General features: G+C 37.4%; 1 protein-coding gene across 1 annotated transcript; it reads left to right on the forward strand.

The window, feature by feature from the left end:
* The first annotated feature begins 7,440 nt into the window (after positions 1-7,440).
* On the forward strand, positions 7,441-18,453 carry LOC131790274 (uncharacterized). The gene is made up of 15 exons (XM_066169035.1): positions 7,441-7,835; positions 8,315-8,511; positions 9,295-9,514; positions 9,880-10,110; positions 10,470-10,694; positions 12,323-12,601; positions 13,101-13,245; positions 13,816-14,027; positions 14,375-14,559; positions 15,236-15,316; positions 15,678-15,806; positions 16,227-16,438; positions 16,644-16,684; positions 17,160-17,256; positions 18,034-18,453. The coding sequence occupies exons 1-15, from the start codon at positions 7,484-7,486 to the stop codon at positions 18,212-18,214; spliced, it is 2,787 nt and encodes a 928-aa protein (XP_066025132.1). The 5' UTR covers positions 7,441-7,483; the 3' UTR covers positions 18,215-18,453.
* Positions 18,454-18,618: the final 165 nt, after the last annotated feature.

Genomic DNA, 18,618 nt, shown 5'->3' on the forward strand with positions numbered 1-18,618 from the left:
GAACCCAAGACCTTCTGTTTCCGCGTTCCGATGCTCTACAACTGAGCCGCAGAGACTACGGTGAGCGAGGTCTAATCCGAAGTTCATATGACACACGTCCTACATACTGCTAGAATCAGCAATGTCGATAGCGTCATGTTTTGTAAATAGAATAAGAGATATGGTAAGTTTCAAAACTTACCATCTCTGTAATTCTATTTACGAGTCATTCATACTTTACTTTTAAATCAACTCATTTTTTCTTCTCCCTCTTCCTTCCTCTCTTTCCTTGTTGAGGCAAAGGAACCGAAGTTTGCAGGGACTCTGTACGTAATTGTGAACGGCATAGCAATTATAATCCTCCATTTTGCGAAACCGATCATGCAGCAGAAAATTGTCCGAGGTCTTGCGATCTTTGCGATCGTCTGGTAAGGACAGAGCTGATGTTTCGGAAAAAAAGAGCCAGCTGGAATGTGCTGGTTCATGTGACGAGAAATTTTCTTGATACCCTTTTTCTTTTTAAATCAATACAGGGCATGACAGTGGAAAAGAAGTGAACAGGCCAAAAGACATTGACAACGCCACGAGATTAAATTTTGACAACGCTTAAAACCGCATTTAATATTAAGGACAAGTCTTAACATTGTCTTTAAATGAATATAAAGGGACGAGTATCAGAAAATGAAAATTGTAAAACTTGTTTAGGTTAAACTAAATAAACGATGAAAAAAAAATTAGATGGGTCTGAAGGCTTTATTTGCCTCAAGCAATAGATAACCCGTTTCAGTATCCTACAAATGGTTGGATGCGTCCTTATTATTCCTTTCTACGTCGCAAAGTTGTTCTCAGAAAGGGTCACGGAGCTGTCCTTATGTTTCGCCAATGCATGTCTTTTGCAATAAGTACAAGTTATACAATAGATGACATTGGCGGAGGCGCACGTGAAATGATCTCTAATCTTGATGGATCGCTTGGGTTATGAAATTTTTAGTGAAGTCTTGCTTTACTATCGGCTAGTTTTGTTAATCCTCCGTAGGATGGGTTTATAGTTTCCGTAGCTAAGGCCTCGGTTCCTAACCAGTTTTCCTGCCTATAGTGTTTCCGTTTGGTTCTTGCCGGGCTCTCCCAAATAAACTTATCTGTCCAAAAGGCTTAACTGTTTTCGTGCTGTTTAGTGAAGACTTAATATTTATTTATGAGGTGGTCGCTTTTGAATGAAATTAGAGGAGGCTGCGAAAAGATACTACCAATTTCGGGATCTTTTGAAGTACTTTAAAGTTTCTAAGAATGATGGATTTAACTGCTTGATTGTGAGGGTGAATTTGAGTGTGAATGGAATATACCGATATTTTCCTTCTTTACCATTTGTAGTGTGACTGGTCGATCATTTTTTTGGCGCTGTGGTGGCCTGCTTGAGCAACAGAAACAGGATAGCCACGTTTTTTCGAAAAACTGCCACATTACCTCTGTTTTTGTTGTAAATAATCAGAGCCGTCACTACATAAACGACGAAGTCTAAGAAATTGAGAATAAGGAATAGTTATTGACATGTGATGGAAGCGAAGATGAATCGCATCAAGTGAACATGAAATCGGTAACTTTGTAGGAAGCTTTAAAGGGGTTTAAATATGTCATAAAGCCTTCAAGGGTTATTTCACTGATGACGAGATTAAAAATTAACACTTTCGAATGATATAAGATTGACAGCTAATTTCTCCTTGCTTTGTTTGAAAAAGTGTAGGTATATTTCTGTGGTGGGAAATCAGGCCTGCTCTCATGCAAAGGTGATTTTATCAAGTGGAAATTTTCCCCAGGAATACGATATCAAAGCCATTAGACAGTGAAGAATAGCGCGGAAGAACTGCAACTAGGCTGTCGTGGTTTATCAATGTACCGCGTTTAGGTATAAAATATATAAAATCACCTTGAGGGAAACACTAGTGACAAAAGGGGAAGAAAAAAACATAACACGAACACCAAACACTGCCAAAAAGAGGAGGATTAAGTCGTGTAAGAGATACGTCAGATGTCATGACTGCGGTGCAAAAAGACATGCTCCACACCAGAGTTGAAAGCAACAGTCCCGGTACAACCGAGGAAAGATTATCCGATAGTAATTCCGAGAAAAAGGGGCTTGAACATCAAAATTACGCATTACAATTTTGGGAAAACACTTGGCAGAGAAACTGACTTGAAAGTCGTGAATTATCGAGCACAAAATAACGCCAACAGAGTCATCGTTAGAACCCTTATAACGATAAAATATAGATAAACGCCTTAAACTTGAGTTCACGTCAAACTTAAAAGAGCTGAGAGCTTATTGATGGTCTACATTTCTTTTCTTTTGGTTCGGCTCTATGAGCAGTTGATAGTTGCTAGTTGTTAATCGCTTGGATGATTTCAGACCGAATTGGATTCCTCTCGAATTAAATGGTTGTTGCTATGGTTATCGTGATCGATTCTGTGAATAGTGGATTTAGCTCAGCGAACTTAGTATGATTGGCTGCTTCATCTGACCGATTACAGCTAACTGTCCAATCACACTGTTCTAGTGCAACTGTACAAATGATTAGAAAAATAAAGCAGCCAATGCACCAATCACATTTGAAAAATTGTAATGGTTGTAATTAGTTAGGTGAAAACCTCTTTAAATCCTCCTTAGAGAGAAAAGGAGGAACAGAATCCCTCGAATTCCCTTTTGGATTTAAATTGTGTTGATATTTTGAGTTTCGAGCAATATTAACAGATAATGTCGAGCTTTTAATTATCATATCTGAATAGTTATTATTTTACAACAGTTTACAGTGAAGTTCCTAACCATATGCGGTTTATCTCTACACAGAACTATAGCCATCTTAAGAAATCAGCGACAAGGCAGAAAACAGAAGCCAGTTTTTTGAACTATGACGAACTATCATGAGTGGTTCGTTGATTTTTGGTTAGTTAGCTGGCTTCAGTCCTAAATAATGGAAGAACTAAAATATAAATGAATAAAGAGGTTAAGTTTCTAAAGAAACTGTGGTGCTGCGTCGGTGAGGGAGAATAAGAAAATAATTTGTTATTATCCACTTAGTTGCTAGTTCAAATTGGCCACCGTACGGAGTTTCAAGGGCTGACATTTTGAGCGTCAGCCCTTCGCCAGAGCAATGACTGTCGAAACGTCAGCTTTTAAAACAATATGTGGAGGGCACCTGACTTATCAACTCAGTTGATAAACCAACCCGCAAAACCGAACCAAACCAAACCAACAAAAACCACCCTTCGTGCTGAAGTATTAAGTTTAGTGAGATGATATTTTGCGCAGATAATGAAAAGTGCAGTTATATCTTTTATGTTTCTTTGTTTAACGAAAAATAAATTTCGCTGTTAAATTATCACGAATAATGGAAATAAAATCAACGTGTTAAGGTTTAGGAAAAAGTTTAATAAATTGTTATGTGTTTCTCAGTGTCATAAACTTTTGCCAGGTTTAATTAGCCTTAACCCGCCAACTACACATCTACTACACCTTACATGACCTGTGATTTTCGTTCTAGTCCCTACGAGTTTCAGTCCCACACATCCATGGCACGAAAACTTTTTCTCTAATCGAAAATCTGTCTCTGTATGAATGACGTTGTCAACAATGCCATTCTGTGGTAATTTTCCATTCAAGTGCTGCCATCTGACAAACAAAGTTTCATGTATCAAGTCACGGTTACAGATTTGCAAAAAGGATAGTAATTTAGAAAACGTGTTTACAAAATACATCAGTTGTATTCAATTCAGAGGGTGTTACCAAACTTAAAAAAACAACTTTGTGCCGTTTTAAAGTTTTAAAAACTCGCCTATCACCGTTTCACAATTGATAAACATCAAGAAACGCAAAGGTTTCAAATCTTGATGGCTAACCAATAATTTTTTTTTTCCACCAATCACTTTAGATCTTTCGATTAAACTGTTGATAAACAGATTGGGCCCCAGTTGTTAGTCACGCACGCAACCATTCACCACAGTTTTGTAAAACTCTAGAATTAAAAGGTATGGTGCATTGAATCGGAAATCAATGGAGGAAAAATTGAAAATTCGTTTTAACTTATTGGCGGCGAAACTCTGTCCCGTGAATGATTTCCCTGGTTGCAAACTTCTCTGAGGCATTGACTTTCATATCAGGGAGGGAGAAGGACGTATAATTTCAACAAGGGTTCTGAACGATTTAGTGGGCGATTCCAAGATTTTTGGTGGCTACTCTCCAGATGCATAATGTTTTGTTCACGTTTGACTGGTCTTGTTTGTAAGATGTTTCGTTTTACATTGGCACATCAACGGTAAGGCGAATTCTGAAAAGAAAAAAGTCAGCTTGGCTTATATTCCCCTGAACTTGACAGTTACCAGTGACAAAAAAAATATTCGGAGCTTAAAAATCAGATAAAACCCCACGGAAGATAGTTGCCTTATCATTTATCTTTTCCTTGTTTTATACATTCAAGCTGTGTATAAGTTATTTTTGTATATTGAATTATTGCGGTTTTTTTTAACGATGGTCTGTTGCAACTCGGACAATCGTCAAACCTGGCATTTTTCCTTTTGGAGAAAAAAGCTCAAGAATACTCTGTAATAATTTCATTTTTTTGCAAAACCCTTTTCTCAGCAGGTTAAAGAAAACAAACCCAACATGACTTGCCTGCGAGGACCGGCGGGCCAGCTATATAAACAATTCTGTGTTGTGATTGACAGATGTTTATTTTCATATATTTGAAGAAGAAAAAGCTCTTGCATGGCTAAGGAAACCGTCACATTTTTTTTTTCAAAGCTTTCAATGAAAAGCTCATGGCCACTATACCAGGAAAGCAGTTTGTGTGGCATCAATCTAAACGGTTGGAACTTCGGATTCAAAGCGTTCCATCCAAATGCAAATGATTTGTTTCAGATTGAGAACAAATCATCACCATAACTCTTCCGGCAGCCATGGATTCAATATTTTCAAGTATACGTATCTGACTGAACAATACGAAGGGCCTTCGCTTCAGATTCATTATATTACAACTGTCTTATCCACGTTCTTCTAAGTTCGCACACAATAATTTGAAAATAGTGGTAAAGTCACTATCATCAACACGCCAGGTGGACGGTCAGATCTAGGTCATAATTTGAAATAGAAAACGTAGGGACAATTTGTTGTATATTACCTGGTTCCTTGGGTTAACATTCGACTGTAAAAGAAAAACGCCTAGCATTGTTATGTAATTTGAAGCAACAAAACTTACATGAATTAAAAACGATTTGAAAACCATATCTACAATCGGAAATGATTCTTTCCCGATTTGGGAAATGATGGTAAGCGTTGATGGAAACTGCAAATTAGGTCACCAAACAATAACCACAAGGAAAAAACAAAAAAAACAACGTAAAAATTCCTCTGAAATGGCAAAAGTCCTGAGCTCAAGGCCATAATTCAGGTTCACCGTACTGTTAAGTCTTAAAACTTGAAAAAATATGAAGAAACGTGCTGCGGGTCAACTTCTAAAATTGCTTACTTAAAAGTTTGGGGAAAATTGTTGTTCAATATAAAAAGGACATTGAGGCACATGAACAGGAATATGCCGACCCGTAATTTGTTATAATAAACTGCCATTAACTACTTGGCAAAATGCTAGGCTACTAATCACCCTTTACAGAAAAATCTTGGAAGTGGTCCTTCATTTAACAATTCTTTGATTATGGCTTTGCATTCAGTGTCGTGTTTACTGACGGAGGTGTGTATAAAAAAATAAAAAATAAAAATAAATAAAAAGGAGCAAAAAAAAAAACAACCAAAAAATACTAATGCCTACGGGGGCCAATGGAGGCGGTGCTAAACAATATGCGCTTGTTACATGACCGGTGCCCAGCAAAGTTAGCTTTCATTTCACCGAAACACATCGCGAATAATATTAGACCCTTGTGTAAACAGGCAATTATCATATAACATAAACTATTCAACAAGGTGAATTAACACTCAGTTCATCAATACGTTTTAACTCCATTCACGGATGGCTTTGCTAAAAAGAATGGCTGCAAGCCAGCCATGGACTGTTGTCACTGAATTGGATTGCGTGGTACGCAAGGAATTTGATTTCTTGGAAAAGTAAACCATACTTCGATTACGAGTTGCACGCTTTGGAAGGCGAGGGCAGAAATATGTCGATACTTTCTTTCAAGATGCTTACGTTTGTTAACAGTAACCTATTTAATTAGAGGACCGCTGCGTACAGCAAGCCGGAAAGGTAAGATCTTTAATGGTACAAGTGAAATTTTAACGTTAAAACAAAATACAAGGACAATTGCAAATACGGCGGATAGACTTCAATCGATTGGCAATATCGACTCAGAAGTCAAAAAACGCCTCTTAAAAAGTGAAGAAAGCTGTTATCACTTCACCATTTAAGTCATGGTGGTGTTGGTGAAGATTGCAATACGGAAGCAAGGAAAAAAAGATTATTGTTTTTTTTTTGTTCCCAACAATCTTTGGCCTGTAATATTGTACGATTCAAGCAAGTACAGCCCTCGATTACCGAACACTGCTGTGTTGAGATGGATTAGTTGTTCATATTATGACGTCCGTGTTCGTTTTGCCTTCCTATCTTTCTTAGATATACTAGAAATTAAAACATATTTTTGTTAAGCTGCCAAAAAAGGTGAAACATTCTAATCGGAGGAATTCAAGAAAAACTAAACTGTCACGCTACGTTCCATGCCCCTCACAAAACCACGCGTGCTGTCTTAATTAATTTTACCACATGCGCTTATTTAAATAGCAGACTTACGTAAACATAATCAATCTTTCGTGGGGATGAGTTCTAAACTGTTTTCATGAAAAGTAACCTTAAATTGTTGCACTTAAGTCACGATCATTCTAGGATCAAATCAACCACACGTTACAATGATTATAATTTCGAAATTTCCACAACATGAAAAGGATTGATGGTGAAATTGTGTAAAGAAAAGATATGCTTACACCCTTAAACAGGTGTATGGTTACTGGATTACTGCTAATGGGTGCTTTTCGTGTCTTACATAAAAGTTAATAAGGTTCCCTAGAGCTGACAGCTTCTCTGTGGTCAGCCCGGTCAGTCGCTCGCCCGCTGAAAGACATTTCTCGTTTACCTTTCAAATTTGCATACATTTTTTTGCCATCGGTTAAAGAGAAAAACATTGGCCATTCTTATGGAAATTGTACCTTTTTGTTATACTACAACGGCATATAATAATTAGGTGAGTTTGGTCGAAAAATGATTCGTGTGCGTCTTGACATTAATTTATGCACATGACTTGTGAGTGCATTAACAAATACTTTGACATATTTTATTACTAAACGATTTTATTTAGCATGTAAAACAGTAAGTGCAGGCAATGTTGTGTTTTCGTTTCAAGCATTGCCATAAATTTTTGTTGATCATAGAAAATGACTGTTTCGTCATGTTTCGCTTTATCTTTAGACTGTCCTTTTGAATGGAGAGCTTTTGACAGCTCATGCTACAAGATCATGACCAACTTTCTTTTCTCAACGAAACTTAGCTGGGGCAATGCTCGTTCAGTGTGTTTAGGATTTGGCGGAGACCTTGTTAGTATAACAAACAAAAAAGAGATGGATTTTGTTGACGAGATATCGTCAGGTATCGGAAGTGAACTAATTTGGATTGGTTTGATTGACTGGCTCCATGATGGTGAATTTGCCTGGAGTGATGGTACTCTTTTCAATGGGTCAGTTTACAATAACTGGGCAGGGAGACAACCAAGTGGAGGAGAATACTGTGTTGCCCACAGCATAAGCGAAAGACGATGGCATGACTATCCTTGTTCTCATACTTTTGATTACATCTGTGAGAAGCCGAGAGGTAGGCGCAGTGATCACCTTTTCTCTGTATGTCTATTGTTTAATTTCGAGTTTGAAGAAAATTTTGCAAAGTGGAATGATCACAATTACAGTCGATGATTACAATCGAAATAAGAATAGCAAATAAACTGTCAACAATCAGTCAAGAGAAAGGCCATTTCTAACAGTGTTACGAAGTTATTTATCTGCTCAAAATCTTTTGAGACAATTTCTTGCTGCACATGTAAATGCACATATAAATGATGCTTGAGAGCTTCTGAGAGAAATTTGAACAAAATCTCACCTTAATCCTTCCTTTAAAAATTTTTCAGTTTACATTTTTCTTTATTCTCATCTCTATTCAGCTTGATATTTTATGGATACTTGGTGTCAAGTAAAGATTTAAAGAGAACTGTCGGTGCAGTCTCAGGAAAGAGTAAAATGTACATAAGAAAATCAAACAAGCTTTATTGTGTCAACTACATCTTGCTTCCTCTATAGGCAAACTTCCGTGTCCTTCCACTTGGTATTTTTATGGCTCGTCATGTTACAAAGGAAGTAAATCTGTTTCGTCTTGGAAAGCTGCAAAAGAGGACTGTCATGTATCTGATGGGTATTTGATAAAAATAGACGATGCACCCGAGAACAATTTTACGAAAGTCTTCCTCCAGATCACAGGACTTACAACGACAAACGAGGTAATATTTCCATTACTACCGATAACAGCCCTTAACGTTATTAATGAATAGTTGACTGCTGATAGAAATCTAGTGCTATTTACTTTAAAGTAAAAGTATAACGTGCACTTGAGCCGAGTGACTCACCCAGCCGGAGCTTATGCCGGTCTCCTCAGCATGAAGTGACTAGGAGTAGCACCACTCCCCTCTGAAATGGGATACTAGTCCATAGCAAGGTTACCCCTCGGCATTTCATCAGGCTTCCCTAACAATTCAACAGTACACATTTGTACTCCGGGATTGAGAGAGGCATTGTGAGAGAAAAGTGTTTTGCCTAAGAACATAACACTTTGAACCAGCCGGATCTCGAACCCGGACCTCTTGACTCGGAGTCCTGGGCACTAGCCATCAAGTCCCCCCACCCCCCCCCCCCCCGCGTCCCCCACAGTGATTCAAACATCCCAATTTATGTCCATACGCAATAGCGCTGGTAGCCCTTCACTATTCGTGCTTTTTCGGTAAACTTTTTTTACCTTCCAGGAAAATAGTTTCTATATTGCTGGAATTGAAAAAGGATGTGTATTTCCGGATTTGCTTTTGTTTTGTAAGATACTGCTCAGAAATTCGAGTTTAAAGATATTGAGAGGTCAAACCACGCCCAAATTGTTTCATCTTCTGAATTACCTTGGATCACTCGGGTGTGATAAAATATTTTTAAATTGATAACATAAACGTTTTGCACAGTGTATGAGGCTGTGACACACCCTGATGGTTTGCTTTTAAGCAAGATATTTTATTCTGTAGTACGTGTGGATTGGCCTCAGTGACATCCATCACGAAGGAAGATTTGTGTGGGAAGTGGATAACAGTACCGTCAACTTCACTAATTGGGCAAAGAGGCAGCCTGACAACTGGAATGATAGCGAAGATTGCGTGGTCGTGGGTGCTGAAAAATACTTCGGTTTGTGGAAAGATCAGAAGTGCGATCGTTGGTTTCTGTATATCTGTGAACGGCCAGCCAGTGGTAAGCAAAAAAAATGATCTTCAAAACAAAAAAAATTGCGATAGCCTCTTCGGGTAACAGACTGACTAGAATCCGATTTGACCTGTTATCATACAAGTGATTTGTTGATCGCCGACACATTACAAATTTAAGTCCTTTTATTAATTAATCGAAACAATACCTTTAAAACATCGCATTTGACTTTTTTTCCCACGAAAAAACTGGATCCAATAAGCAATCTAACAGCATCCGCAACTGAAAAGTACTGTACAATAAAACAGGCATGACGGAGAAAAAACGTTATGTACTATAGCAAATATACAAAAAAGGAAAAAAAAAATATTCTTTCAAACCGTTGACCAATCAAATGATCATTTTTTTCTCAGGTATTGCATGTTTTCAGTGCTCAAGTAATTCGTCTTTCACCGACTGCGAAGCCCAACAGGTTGTAGTCAACTGTTCATTTCCACAACAGTATTGCTTTAAGGAGAGAAATTCGACACAAGACGATAATGAACAAGCCGCCGTCTTCTACAAAGGATGTACCTCAGCAGATCGGTGTACAAAAGAAAAGAAGGACTCTGTAGAATGCTGTGAAAACAACCTCTGCAATAAAGGTAAGCGTAAATCAGGTTTCTGCCCATGGCTAGTGCAAGGCTGGATACCAAAGGTTCCTGACATGACGAGGGGACCAAAGAGGTAGATGTTAATGGTGCACCTTGATGGCAAATTTTGATATTAGGGCCAGTTTTTCCCCCTTTCAATATCTGGCTTCGTGGTCCCATTGGTAACGGCGCCTAACTGGTATACTTGAGGTATAGCATGGGTTCAATCCCTTCAATGCCTGATTTTGCAACGTATGAAATTAACTACAGTTAATCGGTGAAGAATAGTCAGACCACTTCGTTACTTAGAAAAATGTCTGCCAACATCTTGCAGAAGAAAATGATGTTGCTCCTATTTTTTTTTTATTCAGATATTACCTGTTACCATTGCACAAGCAACATATCATTTGCTGACTGTGCCAGGAAGCAAACAGAAGTGTCCTGTACGTTGCCAAGGAACCGCTGTGTCAAACTCGAATATTCCAACAGAGGCAACTACCAAAAATTTTACAAAGGGTGCGCCGCAACTGAAGAGTGCAAAGTCACGTCTGATAAATCATTTGTGGAATGCTGTGACGACAACTTGTGTAACAAAGGTAATTACAACTTTAGCTTTTTTTTCCATTCTCATTTTCTTTCTTTTATTTTATGTAGGTTCTTGTTCATTAGTCTTGCTGTTACATGTTGCTATACGTTGATCTCAAGTTAATTTCGATCAATCAGTCATTACTATTACTCTATCTACCAAATTTTTTAAATGAAGGTATGAGAGAATGCTGACCTCTGTTACAGTAATTCTGCTGAAGAAATTTGCAACAAAAAATATACAAAACTTAGATATACATGATGACAACAGTATGATGAATCGCTTTAAGTGTAGCCGAAATGCGCGTATCATTTCTCTTCCTCAGTTTATAAGAAGTCAAAACCCATCCCTACTGAGAAAAATAACCAAGTTGATCATCTAATATTATAAGATACCGCACGCGCAAGGCCTTCTTACTTCCTATGGAACTACCATGCTAAAACTCCATATGTACCGCACGGCCGTGCATCCAACACACGACGTGTGCAATTTCGCTTCGGCTGAAAGTTCCCGTCGTGTTTAGCCGCATGTTTCAAAGATTTCAAATTTTTTTCCGTTACATCCCCATTGAAATAGAACTTTTAGGGCTCAAAACGAGAAGTAGATATGCTAAATAATACTCGTTTAGAAAAACAATGAGCATGAAGTTCTTTCAAGCGACGAAATTAATTTTGGAGTTGACTATACATCATTCTCAAACGCAATGCGAATTATGGCTGAAAAAAAACTGAGCTTTCTGACTTCAACTGAGACTGTGCGACTTTGGGAACTCTTCATTAGAACGGTAAATGTTGTTTTCAAGCATCGATATCCACACTAAATGTTGTTCAGTGTTTTGAAATCGTACAGTTTTCAATAGAAAGCTACGCAATTTTATGGTCGTAAACTATAGTGAACAACAATTCAAGCAGGGTAAATCTAATACACGTGACTCGTAAATGCAAGAAATTTTGGCTTTGAAATTATTTTTAAATTTTAATATTTCCTTTAATATTAAAGTATTGTTCAATAGAAGATTTAAAAACCCTTTAATTTCATAAGTTTTAAAAATTTACAACACCGTCAAACCTACACAATATTCTGGCCGTAGATTTTAGTAAACAAAGATTCAAGCATGCTGAATCTACTACGTGGTCACGTGCATACAAGAAATTCGTTCGTTTTTCGCTTCTGAGCGGAAAATTAACAATTCTTTGAATAAAGATTTGGTCTTGAAATATTTCTTGGTCGTTTCATTCATAGTTTCCGGGTAGGACACGATTACCTTTTCAACCCGACTTAGTTGTAATAACCCTTTTTTTTCGAGCATAACTTGTGTCGGCATGCTCTGTTATAAAGGAATTGGTTGTTGCTTTAGCTGTGCGTATATCAAGTCATGGACACCCTCGGGAAGTTCGGGGAGGACTCAAGAAGCAAGCGTTTCTCTCGCACTCTCCAAACTTTCCGCGTGCATCCATAACTCGATCGATATACGGATGCTATGCATGGAACAAGATAGATAAATAGATAGATAGATAGATAGCTTTAATAAAAATCGCATGGCAGCCTAATAAGGCTGAATTGCATGATTATTAACAATACAATACTGGCAATAGTTTTGTATATAGTCATCTAATCGAACAAATTTCTTCATTGTAGAATCGAAGTTGAGTTGTTTCAAATGCAGCAGCACTGTTTCCCACGACGAATGCCAAAAAAGACGCCATGAACACGTCTGTATGAGTTCAAGGGCTGATCGCTGTTATCATGCCTCGATGCAACAGACCTCACGGGATGGATCCAGCGTTACTAGGCACTTTGAGTATGGGTGCACTTATCACTTAAACTGTAACAACACTGGATATTTTTTCGCTGGTTGCGTTGAGTCAAGTGATGCTTGCCAAGTGCGATGTTGTGGCAAAAATCTTTGCAACGAAGGTAAACATGAGCAAAAACGTTCCTGTTGAGTTTACCAACACAGGAAGAAAATATTGATAGGAGAGTTTAAAGAAAAGCTTCGTTTAAACTTAGAATGTTAAATTTGGTTTAGCGAAAGCGTTTGTCTATGAGATGTTACCCGCCAAATACGTTGGCAGGAAACTTGCCGGTTATTCTCAAAGAAAACCTGCCGGTGCAGAATTCCCTTGAGGTTCATGTGATTTCCTGAATAGAAATCCTTTAAAGTCAACAACATAAGGAAATTCATAATCAGCAAGTTTTTCTTTGACAGTTCTCCGTATTAAAAATTCTGGTTTGGTATCTTTCGGACACAGGTACTTTTCCGGAATAGTCTTGTCTTTTTTTTCCTTTTTCTTCACCTGCACTGCTGATGTAAAATTGACGAGGAAAACATTCTTGGAAATGTACTTTGTCAGCTTACATGAAGGTGAAATAATAGGGAAAGCCTGTGAACACAGATTTGCATATTTTCTTGCAGTTTCAGCGACAGGAGAAGAAGTACCCTCGAAGGTCAACAACACGATAGTGTACGTATCACTGGCTACCGCTGCAGGCTTGGTAGTGCTGTGCTTCATTACAGGCTTCTGGTGCTACAGGAAGTCACATCACAAGCAAATGAAAAGGTTAATTCTACTTGCTGATTACTACGTTTCCTGTTAGTTGTAATAGTTTTTGACTTAAATCATGAAATTCATCAAATGTAAAGCACACAATATTTCGCCTGATCATTTTAGCCTTCTCCATGGATGTTTGAGAACGTAGCGGTTTACGACGTTGGTGAATTTGTATGTTTTCCAGTTTTCAAATCATCGATCCAATTCGAGCCATTGTTTATCTTGAATGAGTAAATCAGAAGTGTTTTCATTACGTCAAACACACAGAAAATACTTCTGATGTATACATATGAAACAATTATTTCGCTCTTTTCGTGACAGTGGGAATTTTTAGAACACTAGTTTGTGCATACGAACCTCGATGATCACATTCCTTGCTATCACGGTCGTTTCCACCCAATAGTCGACAAAGTAATCTGTCTTCATCACAAGACGCGTCTTGAAAAGATATTCCATATGAAAGTGTAGGTTATAAAATTTTTAATCTCTGGTACCCCTCAGAATTTCAAACAATCTGTGACAAAGGAGGAGCCACATCTGGTTATCTTAAAAGACTGACTTTGTAGTTGTTTTTCTTAGATCAATAAGGCATACGCGTGAAATTATCGCACTTGACAAATGGGAAATTCTCCCTGAGGAAATAGAATACGAAGAGGAGCTGGGCCGCGGCGCCTTCGGCGTGGTCTATAAGGCCACTCTTAAGAAACGACAAGGAATTGAAATTTTTGACCCTGGAAAAAAACAGCAGCAAGATGACATAAACCACGTGGTGGCGGTTAAAGAATTGCAAGGTACTTTAAAACCCTATTAAGGCTTTTAAGACGATTTTTGTTTCAAATTTCGAATTTTCTACTTCAGTTTACTTTATCTTAAACATCTCTGAAACATCCAAATTTATGTAGTTAAGGCGATATTTTTGGAAATGTAGACTTCACATTTTAAAAGTTATCCATCAAGCTATATATTATGTTGGTTTATACGTGAAAGAAAACTTTTCAAAACGAATCAACTAAACTAAATTTCAATTCGCTATATTTCACATAAAACGGAAATACATTTTCAAAGGCCGTCGCGTCTCCAAAAGGGAAATCCGTGGAACAAAATGTTTAAACTTCTAACATCTTAATGTTTTCCCTAGTTGATTCAAGCGAGGAACAAGTGTTAGACTTTCTTAATGAAATATCCCAAATGAAGTTGTTAGCTGCACACCCGAATATTGTGTCTCTTGTTGGATGTTCCACACTGCGCAAGCACAAATTCCTGGTGTTGGAGTATGTTCCATATGGTGACTTGTTAGACTGGTTACGAAAGAAAAGGCAATCGGTGGGGAAAATATTTAATGAATATTCAGTAGAATTTAGATCCAGTTACCCAAACCAGACATTTTAGTTGCAAGGGGGCATTATAAGGGGGCTGCTACAATTTTTCTGCTCGCTTCCAACTTCAGGCTTCGTATCTCAGTTGTTAGAGACGACTAACAAGTACACGGAAGTCATTGATTCAAGCACATAATATATTTCCAAGCTTGGAATTTTTCGATTTCTTCAATTGCTATCTTTGCACAAGGACCAGAAGATTGTGGATCAAATTATGGTCTTTTCAAGTTCAGTCATAACTTTCTGACCGACATTCGCTTCTTAAAATGACAGGGTCTTATAAAACCTGTTTTCCACTTTTCTCACTCATATTTGTGATGTAGTCAATCCAGGTATGCTTACATCCTCTCCCCTTCAAAAACAAAACAAAAAAAAAACAAAAACGATTTATATTCGACATTAGTAAATGCACAAGTAGTTGAATTCATTGTTAGAATCCAGTGAGACAGATAAGTACGTAAGCTTGTGTTTAAGAATTTTGCGATAGTTGGATAATATGAAACTTCAGACGGGGCCTCAAATCATTTTCAGAAACATTGCATACTGAAAGTTGTTGTTTTTCTGTTATTCTCTTATCCTGCGATCCTCTGATTTCTCAAAAACGTTTATTTATTGTTCTTAAGATCAATCTGTATCTGGCCACAGAGGAAAAACGAGCAGAGAATTTTTATGAGGAAAAAGAACCACAGAGCAATCAATGCCAAGTGAGTAAGTCAAATAAAAAAAAAATGGGGTTGCGCTCAATAAAAATATGTTACATTGGATATACACATAAAATGTAACTGAAGGAGAGAAATTAGGTAAAACGAAAGACTACGAGGGAGAAACATTCAATTTACGACGTAGTAAGCCTCTAGTGATGCTCATTGTTCGTTTGCTTTTTTCCCCAGTCATACACTCTTTCTATAACACTCAAAAGTGGGATGTATGCTGTGTGGCTCAGGACACAATGCAAACCTTTCAATAAACTGATCAGTACATGTATGACAAAATAAGGTTCTTGTGGGACTTATCTGTTTATCTAGCTTATATTTTCTTTCTTTCTTTTTTCTACATTTATCAAAGAAAACCGAGTCAGAGATAAAGCCATCACAGTTGGTTTCAACTGAAGCTACAGAACAAGGAAAAGTAGGAGAGAAGGACTTTTCCACATGGCAGCTGCTTTCTTTTGCTGCACAAATAGCAAGAGGAATGGTATCATTAATTCATTCAATAATATCTCTCAACTATTCTATTGATGTTTCAGTTATTTCTATTTCAAAGTTATTTACCCTACCAAATTGTAATAGTAAAAATTGAAATAAATTCCTTGTCTCTGCCGTTTCACGTATGATTGTAATCCTGAAAAAAAAGACACGTGAAAAGAAAGAATACTATAAATGTTACGCAGAAGCGATTCACCAAAGGGAACTGCCACAGAGAATGAATTTCAACTTTATTTCTCAAATCTCCTGAATAATCTTACGATATGAAAAGTCAGCGGTGAAGACCAAATAAAGTTACAAAAAAGAAAGAAAGGGATGGGTCCAGATTTTTCAAACTATTATTTGAAGAAAGCAACCTTGAATAATTTTTAAATGCCGTTCTTTACCAGTTTCTTTTTTTCTTCTCTAGAATCATCTTGACGAGAGGGGTTTCGTTCATCGTGATCTAGCAGCCCGTAATGTTCTGGTTGGCAATGATAATCGAGTTAAAGTATCAGATTTTGGGCTGATGCGTCAAGTATATGAAGACGTTTACACCATCAAAAAGACGAAGAAACTCCCTATCAAATGGATGGCTCCAGAATCGATTTATTACAGTGTTTTTACTACCAAAAGTGATGTGTAGGTATTCGTCTCCGTGTAAGAGTTTTTTAAGCCGAAGAAAATGTTCTTCGTTAAATATCATCAGGTTCGTGAAATTGGACAAGAAAAATAAAGCAAAACAAATATCAATTAAACTTATCATAGTATTGGAGGGATATTTCTTTTTCGAATTAGAAGCAATGTGTAAAGCTTTTAAAGAGGCATTTCTTCTTTTCCTCCACAGATGGTCCTATGGAGTGCTTTTATGGGAAATGGCTACAATGGGTAAATTCCCTTTGATTTTTCAGCTTTTGTAGATAGATGATAGATTGATAGTATGTGTGTCCAATTCAAACCGGGTTAGTTATTTCACGTCGTGACAAATAAAGCCGTTTTATTCGGTGACCATTTTTTTTGTAATTGAATGCATGGTAAATGTTAACGCTTATTATATACAATTGCAATATTTGTCGTAGGTATTGCAAGTACTTTTATGAATACATTGGTGTTTCGTGCTTTGAAGAGAAAATAACTTCCTATTATTTCCTCTTAGTGCTTTGTATCAACCTTGCCGTAAGTGAATTATTTTAGAGCCTTTGCCATTCATGCCTATGGATAAGGAGATCGTGTCGTGTGCTTAAAACATCAACCAATAATGTGGCTTCCTTTACAACCTATACTGAAATCTTTTTGTTTCAATAATTGTTGGACTTGTTTCCTTTATACCGGTGTAGTGATTTTCGTCTCATCTTCTACACAGGAGGAGTTCCATACCCAACGCTAACTAATTCCCAATTGTGTAAGCTACTGAAGACAGGTTATCTCATGGGGAGACCTGACATGTGCTCTGATGAAGTGTAAGCATCATGACTGTGTAACGGTCAACAGCGTTTTAGGGGATGATTTTTTAAAATATCATTGATGCATTTGCCTTTGTCATGGTTAGCTGTGTTTGCTATTACCATGGTTATTTCCACAGTTGCTCTTTTTCTTTTTTTCCGCTTTTTAAATTTATTTTTTTTGTTTTTTCTTTTCTCCGTTTTACTTTGCTCACATGCTCAGTTCTCACCAACCAGAATTTTTAAGACTCGATTAATTGGCTAATAACTCCTCGCCTAACTCTGATGATGACTTCCGCCTAGCTTATCGAAACGTCGGTAACTATCCCCAATAAAAGTCCATCTAAGAAGTATTTTCACTCAAACGATCAGACGAGACGATCAAAAGGCACCTGTTAGATCAATCAAATAACTTCATTTGCATCGAAACTCAATCACAACTGCTTTTGTTGTAACTGTTGTTAAGTTAAAGATTAAGTTGGGTTAGACATTAGTGACGCTTAAGATCAAAAGGGCTACTATAGTACCTCGTGCGTTGTTGTTTGAGAGAGAGTTATTGCCAGAGTGTTATCTGCGAAGTTAATTACTGCGTTCATTTGCGACTTCTACTCAGGCGTACAGAGAGGACCATCGTTTGACGTGTTTGACATCAGATTATTACTCTGCAATGAATTACATTGGAATCACGGTTATACGTGTGTGGTATCAAATTTAGTGCATCGATGTCCTTGTGAGAACTTTGAATTGCGACATCCCTACGTTGTAAACACCTGCATTTATATTTGTCACTTTTAGATATGAGTTGATGACTGAATGCTGGAGGGAAGATCCAACAACTCGCCCAAGTTTCGCAGACTTGGTAGGAAAACTGGAGGAGATAATGACCAAGGACGTACCATACTGCGACTTGAACAATTACGATGAAACAAGTCCATGGTACAGTGCTGCCCCTGAGACCTCCGAAGAAACGGAATAGAAAAATTGAAAGACTCGTTAGAGCTAAAGCCAATTTATAAAGAGTCAACTTGCCAACATTCTTTGGCACTATTGAGAAGGAGGAAATAAGTTGGCAAAGAAGCTGGCAAAGTTTGAGGAGATGATTTAGAGAATTAGTGGTTTTTGAAAACAGAGATCGCTTTGAAAAGGAATGCGAGAGATCACGCATAAGAACGAGCCAGACGGCATAGAACTGAGAAGTTCTTAATACTTCTAGAAGGTTAATAAATAAACCGTCCAATATTTGAATAATTGTATTTTATTTTTCTTTGTTTTACCTTCGATTCGCTTTGATTCGTTTTTAGTTTTGCCGAAAACATTTGCATTGTTTTCTATAAAACCATCTCCACGTAGTAACGCGACATACCAGAAATCAACGTTAAT

Source organism: Pocillopora verrucosa, chromosome 1, assembly GCF_036669915.1.
Source record: "Pocillopora verrucosa isolate sample1 chromosome 1, ASM3666991v2, whole genome shotgun sequence".
Classification (NCBI taxonomy): domain Eukaryota; kingdom Metazoa; phylum Cnidaria; class Anthozoa; order Scleractinia; family Pocilloporidae; genus Pocillopora; species Pocillopora verrucosa.